At 41.1% G+C, this 14,886-nt stretch overlaps 1 protein-coding gene across 1 annotated transcript in view; it reads left to right on the top strand.

Annotated features, from left to right (window-relative positions):
* Positions 1-14,886, top strand: part of DYNC1I1 (dynein cytoplasmic 1 intermediate chain 1) — a gene marked incomplete at its 3' end in the record, with an annotated part of 189,441 nt that overhangs the window by 115,469 nt on the left and 59,086 nt on the right. The window contains exon 10 of the mRNA XM_084260489.1: positions 1,419-1,544. Within this exon, the coding sequence (XP_084116615.1) occupies positions 1,419-1,544 (126 nt within the window). The remainder of the gene's footprint in view (positions 1-1,418; positions 1,545-14,886) is intronic.

The following is a 14,886-nucleotide window of genomic DNA, read 5'->3' as shown; positions in this document are numbered from 1 at the left end:
TTGGCAGGTATGTACCTGGGTATGACAAAAAGGGACAATGATTTGTGGAGATCATTGAGAAATTTTTTGGGAAAGCATTCCTAGTTTACAAGAGGAGGGTGTGGGTCCTGCAGAGCTTGAGGTGCTGGCACACTGGTCTGCAGAAGCCACATTCTTTTCTCTGGACATGCCAGGGAGGGACTGTTTCTAAGGCCAGGTAGTGATAGTGCAAGGGATAATGGCTTTAAACTAAAAGAGATTTAGATTAGACTCTAGCCACCAGATTCTTCCCTGTGAGGGTGCTGAGGCACTGGCACAGGTTGCCCAGAGAATCTGTGGCTGCCCCCTCCCTGGCAGTGTTCAAAGTCAGGTTGGATGGGGTTTTGGGCATCCTGGTCTAGTGGAGGGTGTCCCTGCCCATGGTTGGAACTAGGTAATCTTTGAGGTTCTTTCCAACCCGAACCGTCCTGTGATTTTAGGGTCTAATGCTTTATTTTGACTATTTAGAAGGAAAGACAGAGGTTATCAGTGGTACCTCCTGTCAGACATGTGAGAGTGGAGAACTGGGTGCTGTTTTATAGGCAGAAATTGACATTTTGTGGACAAATTGAAATGATACAAGGCCATCAACACAATGTGAAAATCTGGCTTTTCATACATGATATTTGAGTGCGTATGTGTGTGTGTGTATAAACAAAGCAAATACATGTGTGTTGCTTATCTACTTCTATACATCAGTGCATAAAGGTTGTACAAGAAAATATGGATCTGATTTTAGAGTGCTCATTGCATCAATCTTACTGAGTCAGTGGAATTCAAGGTCACCCTGTGCTTTACAGGATGACCTCAGCATCTTGCAAAATTGAGCTTCTGTGAAGAAAATGTTTTGTTTGCTATTTGAATCACCAGGAAGAGCTTTCAAGATGATTCTATGCATAAGTGAATAGGAAGAGTACACAATGAAATAAGAAAGAATAGTTTTGAGGAATGCTGGGGGAGAAAAGTGAATTTCTGAATAAAAGCAAGTCAATGCTATGGTCACAGTGTTTTCATTATCAAAATTAATTAAGAAAATGGTTTGTCCCTGCAGAAATGGTTAAATAAATAGATCAGAATTCCTCAAACTTGCAGATTTTTCTTCTTCCTTGCTTTGAAAATGCTGTCAGTTGTCTTTTCTGAGAATTACCTGCAGAAAATAACACTGCCTTTGTGGTACCTGAGAATAACTGAAAGAGAGCAAGGAGCAGGGGCTTTAAGGATGGCAGGGATGAGTAAAATATAAAACCAAAATGAAGCTGAATACTATGATTGGACTAGTGGGTATTGTAATTAAAACAAGATATTGCACATTTAGTGTGAGATTATTTCGGTCTCATCTGATTTCGCCTAGGTTCTTCATCATCCACCTTACTTCATTTGCTTTTTCTTTTTCTTTCTAGTACCCAGAGTTGATGGTTGCATCTTATAACAATAATGAAGATGCTCCACATGAGCCTGATGGTGTAGCCTTGGTATGGAACATGAAGTTCAAGAAAACCACACCAGAATATGTTTTCCATTGTCAGGTAAGACTGAGGAAGCCATTAATTTCCTGCTAGACACAACAGAGTGTACTACATGGTGCATCTGCCCACTGTTTATGTGAAGAGGTTGAGGTTAAAAATAAGCATTTTTGGAAAACGTACAAATGGCAGTTCAGTGTTTTTAGAAGGCAACCAGCCTTCTCAAACAATACTGAAAGCCTGTCAGGGTTGCATGTCATTCTTTGTCTATTTAAAACAGTCTCTGGGAGATTTAGTTTATAAAGTCCTTGCACTTATGAAGTAACTGTGGTGTACCACTTCCTCACCCAGGCAGCAACATATGCTTTCCCACCCACATTAGCTTCCTCACATCCTCTGCACTCTGTGCTGCCTACTCTCGCCTCGGTTCTGCTCAAAATCAGGCTCTGCCTGTAAAACTGGGAAGCACACGTTGCATTTCTGGGCATGCGTCTCGCTCACAACTTGATAAAACAGCCTTGATTTCAAGGACTACTCCACCAATTCCTGTTTGAATGTCCTTTAGGTTAGCAAAACGGTGTTCATTTCACTCCATGCTACTTAATAATCATACTATTTAGGCTGGATATTAGGAAGAGGTTCTTTACTGAGAGGGTGGTTGGGCACTGGAACAGGCTCCCCAGGGAAGTGGTTACAGCACCGAACTTGACTGAGGACAAGAAGTGTCTGGATGATGCACTCAGTCCCATGCTCTGACTTGGTTGGCCCTGCGTGGAGCCAGGAGTTGGACTTGATGATCCTTATGGGTCCCTTCCAACTCAGGAGATTCTATAATTCTGTGATTCTATTTTAGAAGTTTATGGAACTTCAAAAATATTTGGGCCTTCTGTAGGCGTGTTTATTCCTCTTTTGCAACTGCTTTGTGTGTGAAATGGCACAGCCTCGTCGTACTGACAGAAATGTTCTACTCATTGTATCTCCATCAAATGTCCAAACCATGGACCAGGGCTTGGGCCAAATTTCCAACCTCTTCATTAATAGCCTTCTGTGGTAATTAAATACAGGACAGCGGTACAGCCATATGGAAAAGTTTCAGCAAGTAAAACTGAACAATCAGAGATTAGTAAAATGCAGATTATTCTGCGGTAAAAATGGCTTCTCTTGGAAGGATATGTATTACCTGGCTAATTGTGTAAGCTAAGTGTCATTTTACATTCAGGGACCAAACATCTTTTTGAACTAAATTTATGTTTGGACTTGGGTACATTATCAGATGTAACATAGTGGGAGGGAGTTGCTGGAATTGAAGTTACTGCTTCAACCCGATTAAGTAACCTTTAATTCTGGGCATGTTTTTCTAATTTGCTACACCGAAAAACAACTTCACAAAGAGTCTAGGCCTGCACAGCAAATATGCCATACAGATTTATATACATATATATGTATGTGTGTGTATTACCTTTGAAATGAGAACTTGCATTTTTCTGAATATCATATTCGTCAGACTGATGTGTTCTTTCAGACTGCTTCAGATCTTCACTCAGATCCCATATTCAAATTCTTCTAGGATGCACATGCAGCTTAATGTTTAAAAAAACCCAAAGCCAAAAAAAAAATCATTCAAGAGAAGAGATTGCCCGAGTGTTTTCAGGAGAACAATTCTTAAACTAGATTGATTTTGCAAGAAAATAACAACCAGATTCAGGGTAGTCCTCCTGAGTAGTCCACAAAGAGGACATTGGCTACAGACGTAACAACGTGCTCTGATAATTACAATTTCTATCTACTTTTAAAAGTAGGCACGCTTAAACAGGAGAGGTGTGACTCACTAAATTGAAAGGATTGAGATAAGTTATACTCTCCATTAGAAAAAAAAACACCCACATCAAAGTGGTGGCCAGAGGTTTGGCCTGGCTGAGCTTCTAATTCTCCCATGAAGTTGGATGTCCCCCTCTTTAGAACTGAAACCTTAAAACCTGCAAATTGAGAGACACACATGGCATTGTGCTTTCACATGCATCCTGGGTTCATCATCTTCCAGTTAAATGAAATCAGTTCTTCTGTCCAGTGGAAATATCTATTTTCTTGGTCAAACCGTCCACAGATAAACTTGCGTTATAAGTCAGATATGAGTTGGAACTGTGTTTGAACCACCATTATGGGGCTTTTGACATGTGGAATATCTTCTGCATCTCACATTGGATGTGGATATTCATGTCAGATTAAAAGCTTGAGACTTGGTCTCCTGAACACAGGTTTTGTTCTGACTCAGATGGAAAATAAGAAAAAAAATTAGCTCAGACTGTGGAATTCAGTTCTGTAGATGGTCATGTTATTCTGTTAGTTAGTGGAAACCAACTGTATTATTAGTCAGCCCCATATTATTTATATTACCATTTTGGAAGGGAAACATTCCCTTATTCAGTCCTGATTCAGTCATTTCTCTAGGCCTTCTGTGAGACTGGCCCAATTTTTCTTCCACAATACATGACCTTATAACAGTCCAGCCCAGGAGCTGGAGATGAACACACACCTTATCATTACAGCTAGGTTGCCCAGATATGACAGGCACAGTACTTGGAGCATATTTTGCCAATAGACCTCTATTTTCCTTTCCAACGAATTTCTATAAAAACATGGTCTTAATAAATACTATATGGTGCTGACTAATATACCTTTTGCCTTTCAATTTTTGGGCTCATAGAGCAAGATGCAAGCAAGTAGAAACTCATTTCAGCTGTGACAGTTGAGGAACGCATGCAAGCCACTTCTGAGGAGCCAAATCAATAAGTAGGTTTATGAAGCCATTTCTGTGGAACTTCTGAGAAATCCCACCTCAGGAGTTCTGGTAACATCAATAGAAATAGATATGTAAAACTTCTCTGGACGGCTAAAGAGCTAGATGAACTTCAGCATGTAGAACATTAGATAACTTCTTGTGCACATCTGGTGAATTCTCGAAGCCAGGACCTGTAATGTTTTTTTTCTGTCCTTTCTGGCTTATTGTACAGATTTAAGTTACATGATTACCAAGGAATTTCTTAATTTTCTTTACTTCTTTCTATGACTTTTTGTAATCTTACATAGGATCGTTGAAATAGTCATAATCAGAACAATAGGCTTTCCCAGTCCATTTTGCTGAAAGTTGCCAGATCCTAGAGGCTTCACCTAAAGTTGTCTGTCACCTATGGCAGACAATGATGCACAAATCTACCAGTGATGATGTTCTTTCCTAACTACAATCAACAAAACATTTGATTTTGGTCCTCAAGTGTGAGGGATGATGTGTTCTGTAAATGTGTATCTTAGCTGTTGTTACTAATGATCTTACTGTTATGAAATTCTCGCCCAATTTAAAGTCATATTAGGTTGTTGGCTCATTAATGCAGTGTAGGTGGTAGTAAATTTCACAGCTCCACAATATGTTGTGCTACAAATACTGGGTTCAATTTTACTTATTATGCATTAAGGGAAAAATTGCTATCAGCCAACTTGACTTGTTTACTCATTAATTTGTGTGAACTGCCATGTGATCAATCAAATCCTTTTTAAACAAAAACAGGCCTACTGGCTTCTACTCTCTCCTCCTGTGGCATTTTTTTTCTTCCACTTGTTTTATTTTTGCCCTTCTTTGGGATTTTTTATTTCTCCTTTACCCAGCAAGATGCTGACAGTATTTTAGCTGAGACTCCCACAGATTTTTTCCTCTGTAGCTCATCATACATCTTTTTACCACAAGGTTAGAAATGGGAAAGCAAGGAAGAGTGAGGGATCAGGCAATTTGTTCATTTGTTTTCCAGTCCAAGCAAAAAAATGTTGTCTCAGAAGCAAAATCAAAGTGGAAGGGTGATATCATTTGCCAAAAGAATGAGCGCTCAATGCTTTCCTTAGGTAGTGAGGAATAAATTGAGCATGCAGTTCCTACTGCAGAGTGCAGGCTGGGAATGTCCTTGTAGGGAAGAGTCAGGGATGTCCTCTTTCCCCACACTGGAGCATCACAAACCCTCGGTGTAATCCAGTGCATTCCAAAGGCAAAACCCAAACCTTTCAGAAGTACTTTATGAGGCCCTGCAGATGAGTCATCCCTGGTTGGGTTGGTTTGGCAGTATCCTGAGAGGGAATGAATTCCAGCAATGACATGGAAATCACATTGACTCTCCCTCGGTTTGGTGGGAGAATTTTAAGCAGTGGTTCACGCTGCTTCTCTCAGCTACTGTTGGTTTAGGTGGGGGTGACAAAAATGAAAATGGTATGGCACAGTTATTGATGATACAACTCAACACAAGCTCAATCCTGTATTGATTTATGTAGTACATGGGGCTGGCCTTATCTGTGAACACTCCTGTACTATTGATTAATAGAGTAGCATCAATGAGATTTCTCAGTCTTAGTCCCTTTTTTCAGAAAACATTTATGTATCTGTAGTGGTTTTTTTCACTGAGCAAACAAATTAAATGTACATTACCTGTTAACTATGAGAATTGTTTGTAATACAATGCCCACTGTTTATGTACTACTGGTCATCTATGCCCATGGTGGTGTTCCTGTTTTCTGGTGGTCTGACCTAAGCTTTCTCAGCCAAAGTGACCTGAAGAAGAATGAAACTTTGCACCTACATATCTGGTTGAGCAAGGCAAAGGAGAACTCAGACTGTCTTCACAATAAATTGGCTAGCTGAAGTCTGGGCTGTTATACCCTTCCTTTCAGCAGGGCCTGGTACCTTGAGTACAGCGCTGCTCTTATACCAGATCTCATACCTTTTGGGTGAGAGCTGACCTACAGAGACAGAAGACACAAAGCAAAGAAATACAGTAGATCTAAGGGATTTTATGATACTACAAATAGTTTCCTTTATTCTGGAACTAAAGCAGGGTTATTAAAGTTCATCGAGGTATCTGGGTCTCAGCTTCAAATGTCCATTTCAGGGGAGGATGGGTGGGAGAAAACAATTAAAGGTATTAGTTTCCTGCAAATAAACCAAACTGAATGTTTCTTTCTGATTTGGAGGACTCTCTTGTGTTTGGAAAGTTTGATGAATTTGGCTTTCCTACACCTAATGATAGCAGCAAACCCAACAAAATACTACCTTGACTGCATTTTAATTTATTATAGATTACTTCCTGATCTATTAATTTCCTCTTTCTCAGCTATATCTTTTCCCAATGCCTTGAGAAGTACAAATCTTTTCCCAATGCCTGTGAGAAGTACAAATCTCACGCTTAGAAGTAACTCCATTCAGTGTATTTTGAAGGAAGGAGAGCACATGTGATGTAGCTTTTATTAGAGGAAGCAGTAACCATTTAAGCCTTCTTTCAAGGAGTCAGATTGACTTTTGCCATAATCACAAAAAGATTTCAGCAGTATATCACTTTTAATAGCTGCAGCTATTTCTGTCCTTTTCCTAAAGTGCCATGCAGTCAGATTTACTTGGTTGCTTCCATCTCTTTACTAAACTGTCAGGTTTTTGTGGGATATGGGACTTGTGTTTTCTATTTTAATTTCAAGAAAAGCTGTCCATGCTTGGAAAATATTGGTGGATTGGGTACAGAAATCAGCCACTCAGCCACACCACAAAACGTTTCATTCTCCCCTAGCTTTTTTGTAGTGGCTTCTATACACCGTCATTAAGTTATGTGTTTGACCACTCTTCATTGCTTATCCTGGTGTGGTCTTTCTCTTTTCAACTGACTGGATGGAGTCAGAAATGCATATCTTAGAATTAGATGCACTGAGGTAAATGAAGGGCTATATTTAGTGGCTGATACTGGCTGGGGTTCACTTTCTTTTTTTCCTGACTTGGTTTCTTTGTTGCTGTCTGCTCTTTCAAAATCAACAGAAATTCCTTCAGATGTGCTTTTTCCTCCAGCAGCCTGCCTTCTAAAGGTGCTGAGCACCCAAATCTACAAGATGTGTGAGGAGCAAGCTGAGGTAACTGCATAAATGACTAATATCTTCTTTTTCCTCTCGTCCTTGAGTTTCCTTTGCTGTGGAAGCCAAAGCAGAGCTCAGTCCCTCCAGAACTTTAACAGAAGTACTACAACAAGTTTAATTGTCAGGAAAGTATGCTTGAAATACTTACAAAATAAAGAAGATTTTCTCTGATAATTATATCGGTGTTCCTGCCCAGAGGCTACTTCACTTTTTGCTGTCTAAGTTTCAATTACAGATTCAGCTCTTCAGGCCCACCAAAGAAATGACAGCCCACAAACTCCCTCCCAGCTTCCCAGAATTTTCTAAGTAAAATCAGTCCAAAGAACCAGTCCCAGAGCTGACCTGTCTAGTTCCTCAGTTCCTAGAGAGAGGGGGCACCTCTGGTCAATCTTTAAAGTGCTGCAGATCACACAAAAGACGTGGTTCTGAGCACATTGCAAATGCAAATTTTCTAAAAAAACACCCCAACCAACAAAACAAACAAACCCCCCAAAACCAGCAGCAAACCCCCCCACCCCGCTTTGGAAAAGGCTTTTTCATCAGAAAGTGTCTTCTTGTTAAAATAGGACTTGTTGACAGAAGATAAGTAAGTTTGATGTACCAACCACTGATGCTTGGTACACAAGAGAGAATAGGAAGAAGAAAAGTTCAGACTACATGGAAGGAAAAGGCTTTTTCCCATGAGGGCAGCCAAGCATTGGAGCAGGTTGTCCAGACAACTGCTGACTCCATCATTGTCTTTTCAAGACAAGCTGGATGAAGCCCTGTGCAACCTCATTTAACCTCACAGATGGCCGTGCTTTGAACAGGAGGCTGGACTAGAGCACTCCTGTGGTCTTTTCCAACCTAATTGTCCTGTTTTCCTATGATCCTAGACATGAATCAGATTCTGCCTGGTTTTGTAGCAGTTACCTGGTAAGTGGGCCTCTGAAGATGTTGGAGCAGCTCCTGTACTTTAAATGCTCCAGTACCCAGGGATTCAAATTTGTGGCAGAATTTCTATAACACATACTGCATAGAGAGCTTTTCTGTGTCTGTTCTTTAGGACACCCTGTTGCTATTAGATTTGTGACTACATGGTAATTTGCATGCTGCAATAGTTCATGCAGATGCATGGGGGCACCATTTTGAATTAAAATTTGGGGAAACTTCCAACTGTGTTACTGGGAAAGAAGAACAGTTTCAGCTGTGGCTTGTGTTAGAAATGCATATTCATTCTGTTCTTATTTTAAAACATTTTTCCTCTGTCCTGTTGTGTTTGTCCAGGCTGGAACGTTGAAACGCAAAGCACAGTTTGTGCTGGGAGGATTTCAGTAAACAAGAGCCCATATCTTGTCTCTTAGGCTTTTGCTTTAGATTATTCCTCCTGATCTCAGCTGATAATGGTGGTCTTTTTTTGGTTCTCTTATTGGAGTTTACACAACTTCTAGCCTTTGGTCATTAAAAACAACTATCATTTGGCCTAAAATTAGTGCTCCGATACTTGTGGAGAGAGTGTGTATGAGTCAGTAGAAGTTCCACCCACACATCCAAAGGCTGAATGTAGTGTTTGGAAAATGGTTTTCAGTCTCTGAGGTGAGAGGAGGGAGCTTCCTTCAGCAGATTTGTGAAGGAAGGAAAGAGGATCACATACGCAAGAGGTAGAGTCTGATGTCATCCAGATGCTACTGAACTCAAAGGTGTCAGTGGGGGAGGACACAAAAGGCACTGGCAATGTGGAAATGTGTATTCTGTCTTGAGCACTACACTGTCTTACACAGTCCTGAAATCGCCACTGTGAAATGCCCCAGGTGAGCCTCAAGTCCTGCTTTATTGCTGATATACCCCAGGTGTTAATGGGCCACGTGCTGGCATCTGCAAGTCAAGAAGTATGCCGTGTTTTCTACATAACCTTTCAGTCCTAAAACCTCTGTAAAATGACATTATTTCCACACAAAATTAAATCATATTTGTCCTAGCAGAAGTGGGAGAAGGGAACCTTCTTCCAGGCAAGGCCAGAGAGAAACTGAGCAGCATTATTCCAGCTGGAGCGATGTCAGTCGGATCAGAGTTGTATGTCTTCCCTTGGGCTTACCTGTATCTTTCCTAACCCTTAGCAAAGCTGCTTGTTCCATGACGACTTGGATCTACTGCTATCTCGAGCAGAACCCTGAAGAGCAGCACACCCATCAATGCCAATGTAAACACTGCAGCAGCATGCCATGTCCCATCAGTCTGTGAAAGTGGTGGGTGCAGTTTCCCTGCTCATAATTAACACTGAATTATGCGAGGGCTGTGTTTTTATATATACAAATTCTGCTAGCGACGGAATGCTCCTTTGCTTAGAGCAATGCTTGATGTAGATAATCTTCCTCATTTGAAACTGAGATTTCAATTATGAATCAAAGAATTAGGAAGTAAAAAAATTTGCTTGGCTTGGATAGAAAATTTCAGGCGGTTCCTGTTTCTTAGCTTTTTTTTGGAGGGGGTAGATTACCATACCTTAAATGATATGCTGTCACTACTAGCAATAGCATTGTGCTTTTTGTAGGTGTTCAAATACTGATTTGTAATGAATCAGATCCTGTTTCTCTTCTTAAAGTTCATGTATTCTTCCTTTCAGACCAAATATAAAGAATATGTTGGTCATCAATACAACAGGGATTTAAGCTGCTTTGTTTTACTAGTCACTTGCATTGTACCTTTCTGAATTACTGGCATCTAATATGCAATGTGCAAATAATGCTGTTTGGAGAGAACCTAACCTTTGACTTTGCAGAGTTAGACGTGCAGTATTTTTAAACTTTAGCTAGCTAAGGGGAAAAAAAATAAAAGATCTCAGTCAAAAACTATATTTCATAAGAGAAAATTATAGTGATATTGATGGTTTGCCAAAACCTCAAGCAGTGACAAAATCCACAGTGTCCTGAAAGAGATGCCTTTGCAAAACCATTCCTTTGCAGATGGCTTAGATTATTGATACTTACAAACACATGACATTATTCATTCAACTCAGAATTTTGAAAAACTCTGTTGATAAAAACAAAAAAAGCATATTTGTCACACTATCCCAAAATTGCAGAGGAAAAAAAATATCACCAAATCCTGAAGATGTTGCTGAGGGTGGTTTATAGGTTAGTAGTTGTTGATTTGGTTGCATTTCAACATGAACCAGTGTAAAATATTTTAAGAAAAAAGGAGGAAGGCAGGGAAAAAAGAGCATCTTTCCTTTGTTGATGTGAACATTGCATTTTACAGTTTTTCTTGTATATCTGAAACTCCCAGTGCTAAAAGGGTTTTGGGTGAACAAGAAATGCGGGATCAGATGTGAAATCAATAAGTCGCTGGGATCCTTCCACAGAGTTTTCTTCCATAAAGGATATAAAATACCGTGCAATTCCCTAGCTGCACTGCAGATGATGGATAAACAGCCATAGGCATGACTCTTCTGTTTGGGTTGTGTAACTGTTCTCAGTGCAAGCTACTTGTAATGGAGAGTACATTTGGTCTAAATTCGAGAAAATTATTTCACCTCATGATTTTTGTCTCTGTGGGAGCTCTGTGTGAGGAGTGAAGCCTCTTTCTGTGTTACCTGGCACAAAATATAAAACAGTTACTCTTCTAAAGTGCTGTAAAAGGCCCCAGAAACCAAAGAATCCATCATTACAGGCTGGGATACGACTGTCCCCTGCCTTAGGTCTAAAATCAACAGTTTGCAGCCCTCTGTCCCCCACGGCTGGATGACTGACAAGCACTTACTTGAAAAGAACTTTTGTATATGGGCAACATTGATTTAATGATGATTACGCTCTCTGCTCCCACAAAGGGAAAGCAGTAGCACGTGCTGATGGCTGATGTGCTGATCATATCCTTGGAAGACCTTTCCCATGGGTCAGGGAGTCTTCTGGAAAGTGGCAAAAAGGGGAGTCTCTGGCAGCCCCCTCAGAGACTGCCCAGTAATTCTTATTGTACGAGCACTACTGTGCATAGTGAGATCATATTTGCTGTCACTATAACGACGCCTGTAAGAAGTGAGCCTTTGTTAGTAATAAGTGCCCACATGAAGTCGTTCGTAGTGTTTTGCAAAAATTTCATGATCCGTTATATAACCATAATAACAGAATATGGATGATGACAAATACCACAGCTTTAACTTCCACAGAGCAGATCCATCTGGTGAAATTTTATTAAAATAGGATTGTCTCCATCATGAAAAAATATCAGGGAAGAAAAGCTAAAGTACATTTATTTTAGCATGAGATGACAAGCAAATGTCCTACGTGCAAGAAGCAACGTGCTTTTAGAAACCTGTCATATTGGAGAGATCAGAGTGTTTTCATTCTCTCTACAACAAAATGTGCCAGGGTGCATTAGGATCTATGATTAATTCGTTTTGATTGCTCTTACAACAATGTTTAGTACTTTGTAGCGAAGATAAATATCGATTCCACTTCAGTTCTGCATCGTTCATGAACATACACTGAATCACCGGTCATTTCATGTGGAGAAGAACATGCTTAACATTTGATATCTCATGTTCACATTGGTAAATAAACAGACCAAGCTCTGACTTAATAATGTACAGGAGCTGTGAAGAATCGCTCTTTGCCATGAGTTGTCTGGGGTGAATCTGTTCTTCTTAGCAGGTCAGTGATGCATTCCAAAATGTTGAGAGCGGATGACCTAGGTGAGCTGGTTTTGAGCAAAACGTGGTCCTCTGTTACTCCTTTCCTGTTACTCCATTTGGAGTCAGCAAATGTAAACTGGCATAACTATGCTGATTTATGGCAACCGAGATTTTTGACCCCAAGACTGGAAAAACACTTAACTCATTCCTTCCTCCTCTACAAGACTACTCATGGGGAAAAAACCAGCAGAATTTTGCAGGTGGGGAAAGTGGGATTTGAAATTTCAGGAAACTATGGTTTATTTGGATAAAGAAGGATTAAAAATTTGGTCTACAACAGGAAGTAGTCATCTATTCCTGCGTGGCCTTAGCTGCTTCCTAATGCTCTATGGGTGCAGAGCCAGGCTACTCATATCAGAATTTGTACAGTGATTTACTGTAGGAGACATGAAAGGTGGGAAGGCAACTCAAGTTCCTGCCCTCATTCTTACATGCAGGCTTGCCTGTAGTAACTCCTGCATTCCCAATAGGTAGCTGTTTGTCTGTGCTTCCCAGCTTCTCAATCCTCTTATCTATGTGTAATGTTTAATTAATTTTCAATGATTTCCAATTGTGTAGTGACACTACTTATAAATGATACATCAGAGAAAGTGATGGATTTGGGCAAATATAATAGCCTGTCAGTCTTCACCAGAAGGTACAATTAAATCAAAAAGATAAGAAGAGATTACTGTAATTATTTTGACACTGAACTGATAGAAGTTTGCCCAAGTGACACAGACTACAGAGCACAAAATGTCAATTGCTTAGAAACAAGTAAAATAAGATATACTGTTGTCCCTTTGCTTCCTGCTGAAGTCACCTCATGGCCTTAACCTGGAAAATCAAGTGAGCTATCTCCAGGATCAGGCAGAGCTCCATTCAGTCTCAGTCAAATACTTCTTGGGTCCTTGATAAGTTAAGAGGGGTCCAGTAAACAGATATTCATTCAATTCTGGGCTCTCCAGTGCAACAGAGACTGGGACATACTGGAGTGAGTCCAGCAAAGGGCTTCTAAGATGATTTAGGGACTGGACCAACTCTCATACGAGGAGAGGTAGAGCGCTGGGACAACTTACTCTGGTGAAGAGAAGGCCCAGTGAGATCTTATCAATACGTATTTGACCTGAGGGTGTTGGTTGACAGCAGGCTGAATACGAGCCAGGCCAGCAGTGTGCCCAGGTGGCCAAGAAGGCTAATGGCATCTTGGCATGTGTCAGAAATAGTGTGGCCAGTAGGTCCAGGGAAGTGATTGTGCCCCTGTACTTGGCATTGGTGAGGCTGCACCTTGAGTACTGTGTCCAGTTTTGGGCCCCTCACTGCAATAAAGACATTGAGGTCCTGGAGCGTGCCCAGAGAAGGGCAACCAGGCTGGTGAAGGGACTGGAGAGCAAAACTTATGAGGAGCAGCTGAGGGATCTGGGGTTGTTTAGCCTGGAGAAGAGGAGGCTGAGGGGAGACCTTATCACTGCCTATAACTATATGAAATGAGGTTATAGAGAGATGTGTGTTGGCCTCTTTGCCCAAGGGACAGGTGATAGGACGACGGGGGAATGGGCTCAAGCTGCACCAGGGCAGGTTCAGATTAGATGTTAAGAAAAAGATTCTTAGCTGAAAGGGTTACTGGGCATTGGAACAGGCTGCCTGGGGAGGTGGTTGAGTCACCGACCCTGGGTGTATTTAAAAGATGGGTGCTTGGGGATATGGTTTAATAGAGGACAGGTACGGTTGGACTTGATGATCTCACAGGTCTTTTCCAACCTAGTGATTCTGTGATTCTGTATAAATACGTGACAGAGAGAGTAAAGAGGATGAAGCCAGGCTCTTCTCAATGGCACCCAGTGACAGGACAAGAGACAATGCGCACAAACTGAAATATAGTAAATAGCATTTAAACATAAAACCCCTCTCTTTTACTATGAGAGTGACTGAGTACTGACACAGGTTGCCCAGAGAGATCATGGGGGTCTCCATCCATGAAGATACTCAAAACCCAAGTGGACAGTGTCATGAGCAATCTGCTCCAGCTGACCCTGCTCTGAGCAAGGGGTTGGCCCAGACAATCACCACAGGTACCTTCTGATCTTGGCAATTCTGTGAGTCTGCCTGTGACACTTCATGCTCTTTTTCCCTTCCCTTTCACTGAGGCTATGCAGAAGTCAGCTGGGCCATGACTGTCTCTACTTCTAAAGAGTCTTCCTGGGACCAGCTGAACATCAGGACATCATTCCTTCCTCCCTGAAAGGACTCTCAGAAATCCTGAATCAAGAAACTGCCTGTTCAAGAAAGCACTTAACAATTTGTCTGCGAGTGGGCTTTTGAGTCATTGAAAGTCATGGGGAACTTAGAATAGTTACCTACAATTTTCATGGACTTCTGAGAAAAGAATGGACTTACTTATATAGATAAGTACTTCCCTCAAGTGGGGCCTTAAAGTATTCTTGGTCTGTTACGTTCAGTCCTCTGTGCCTGGATTCTCATGGCCTGTGCATTTACTGTGGGACTTTGGACTGAGTGCTACACTTGAGATTTATCAGCAATTCCCTTATAAGCAGATCTGACTACTATGGCCAGATTCATAGGCTGAGCTGTAGATAATTGTTCCTGCAGCATCCATGCTGGCTTCTAATTCATCTGTGGCTTCACATAGTTTAATTGATCAAAAGTATGGTTTGGGGAACTGCTGCCATAGAAAGCTACCACCAGAGCTCAAGAGCAACTTGTGTTTCTATTCTGAGACTGGAATTTGCTATTTTTATATGCTGTGTAAAGCTCACCTCTGGTATTCCAGAACTTGCCACTGTCCTGGTTCTGGCCGGGCCAGAGTTA

Source organism: Gallinula chloropus (assembly GCF_964237585.1).
Source record: "Gallinula chloropus genome assembly, chromosome: 2".
NCBI classification, from domain to species: domain Eukaryota; kingdom Metazoa; phylum Chordata; class Aves; order Gruiformes; family Rallidae; genus Gallinula; species Gallinula chloropus.
This window is presented reverse-complemented; position numbering and strand designations above follow the sequence as displayed.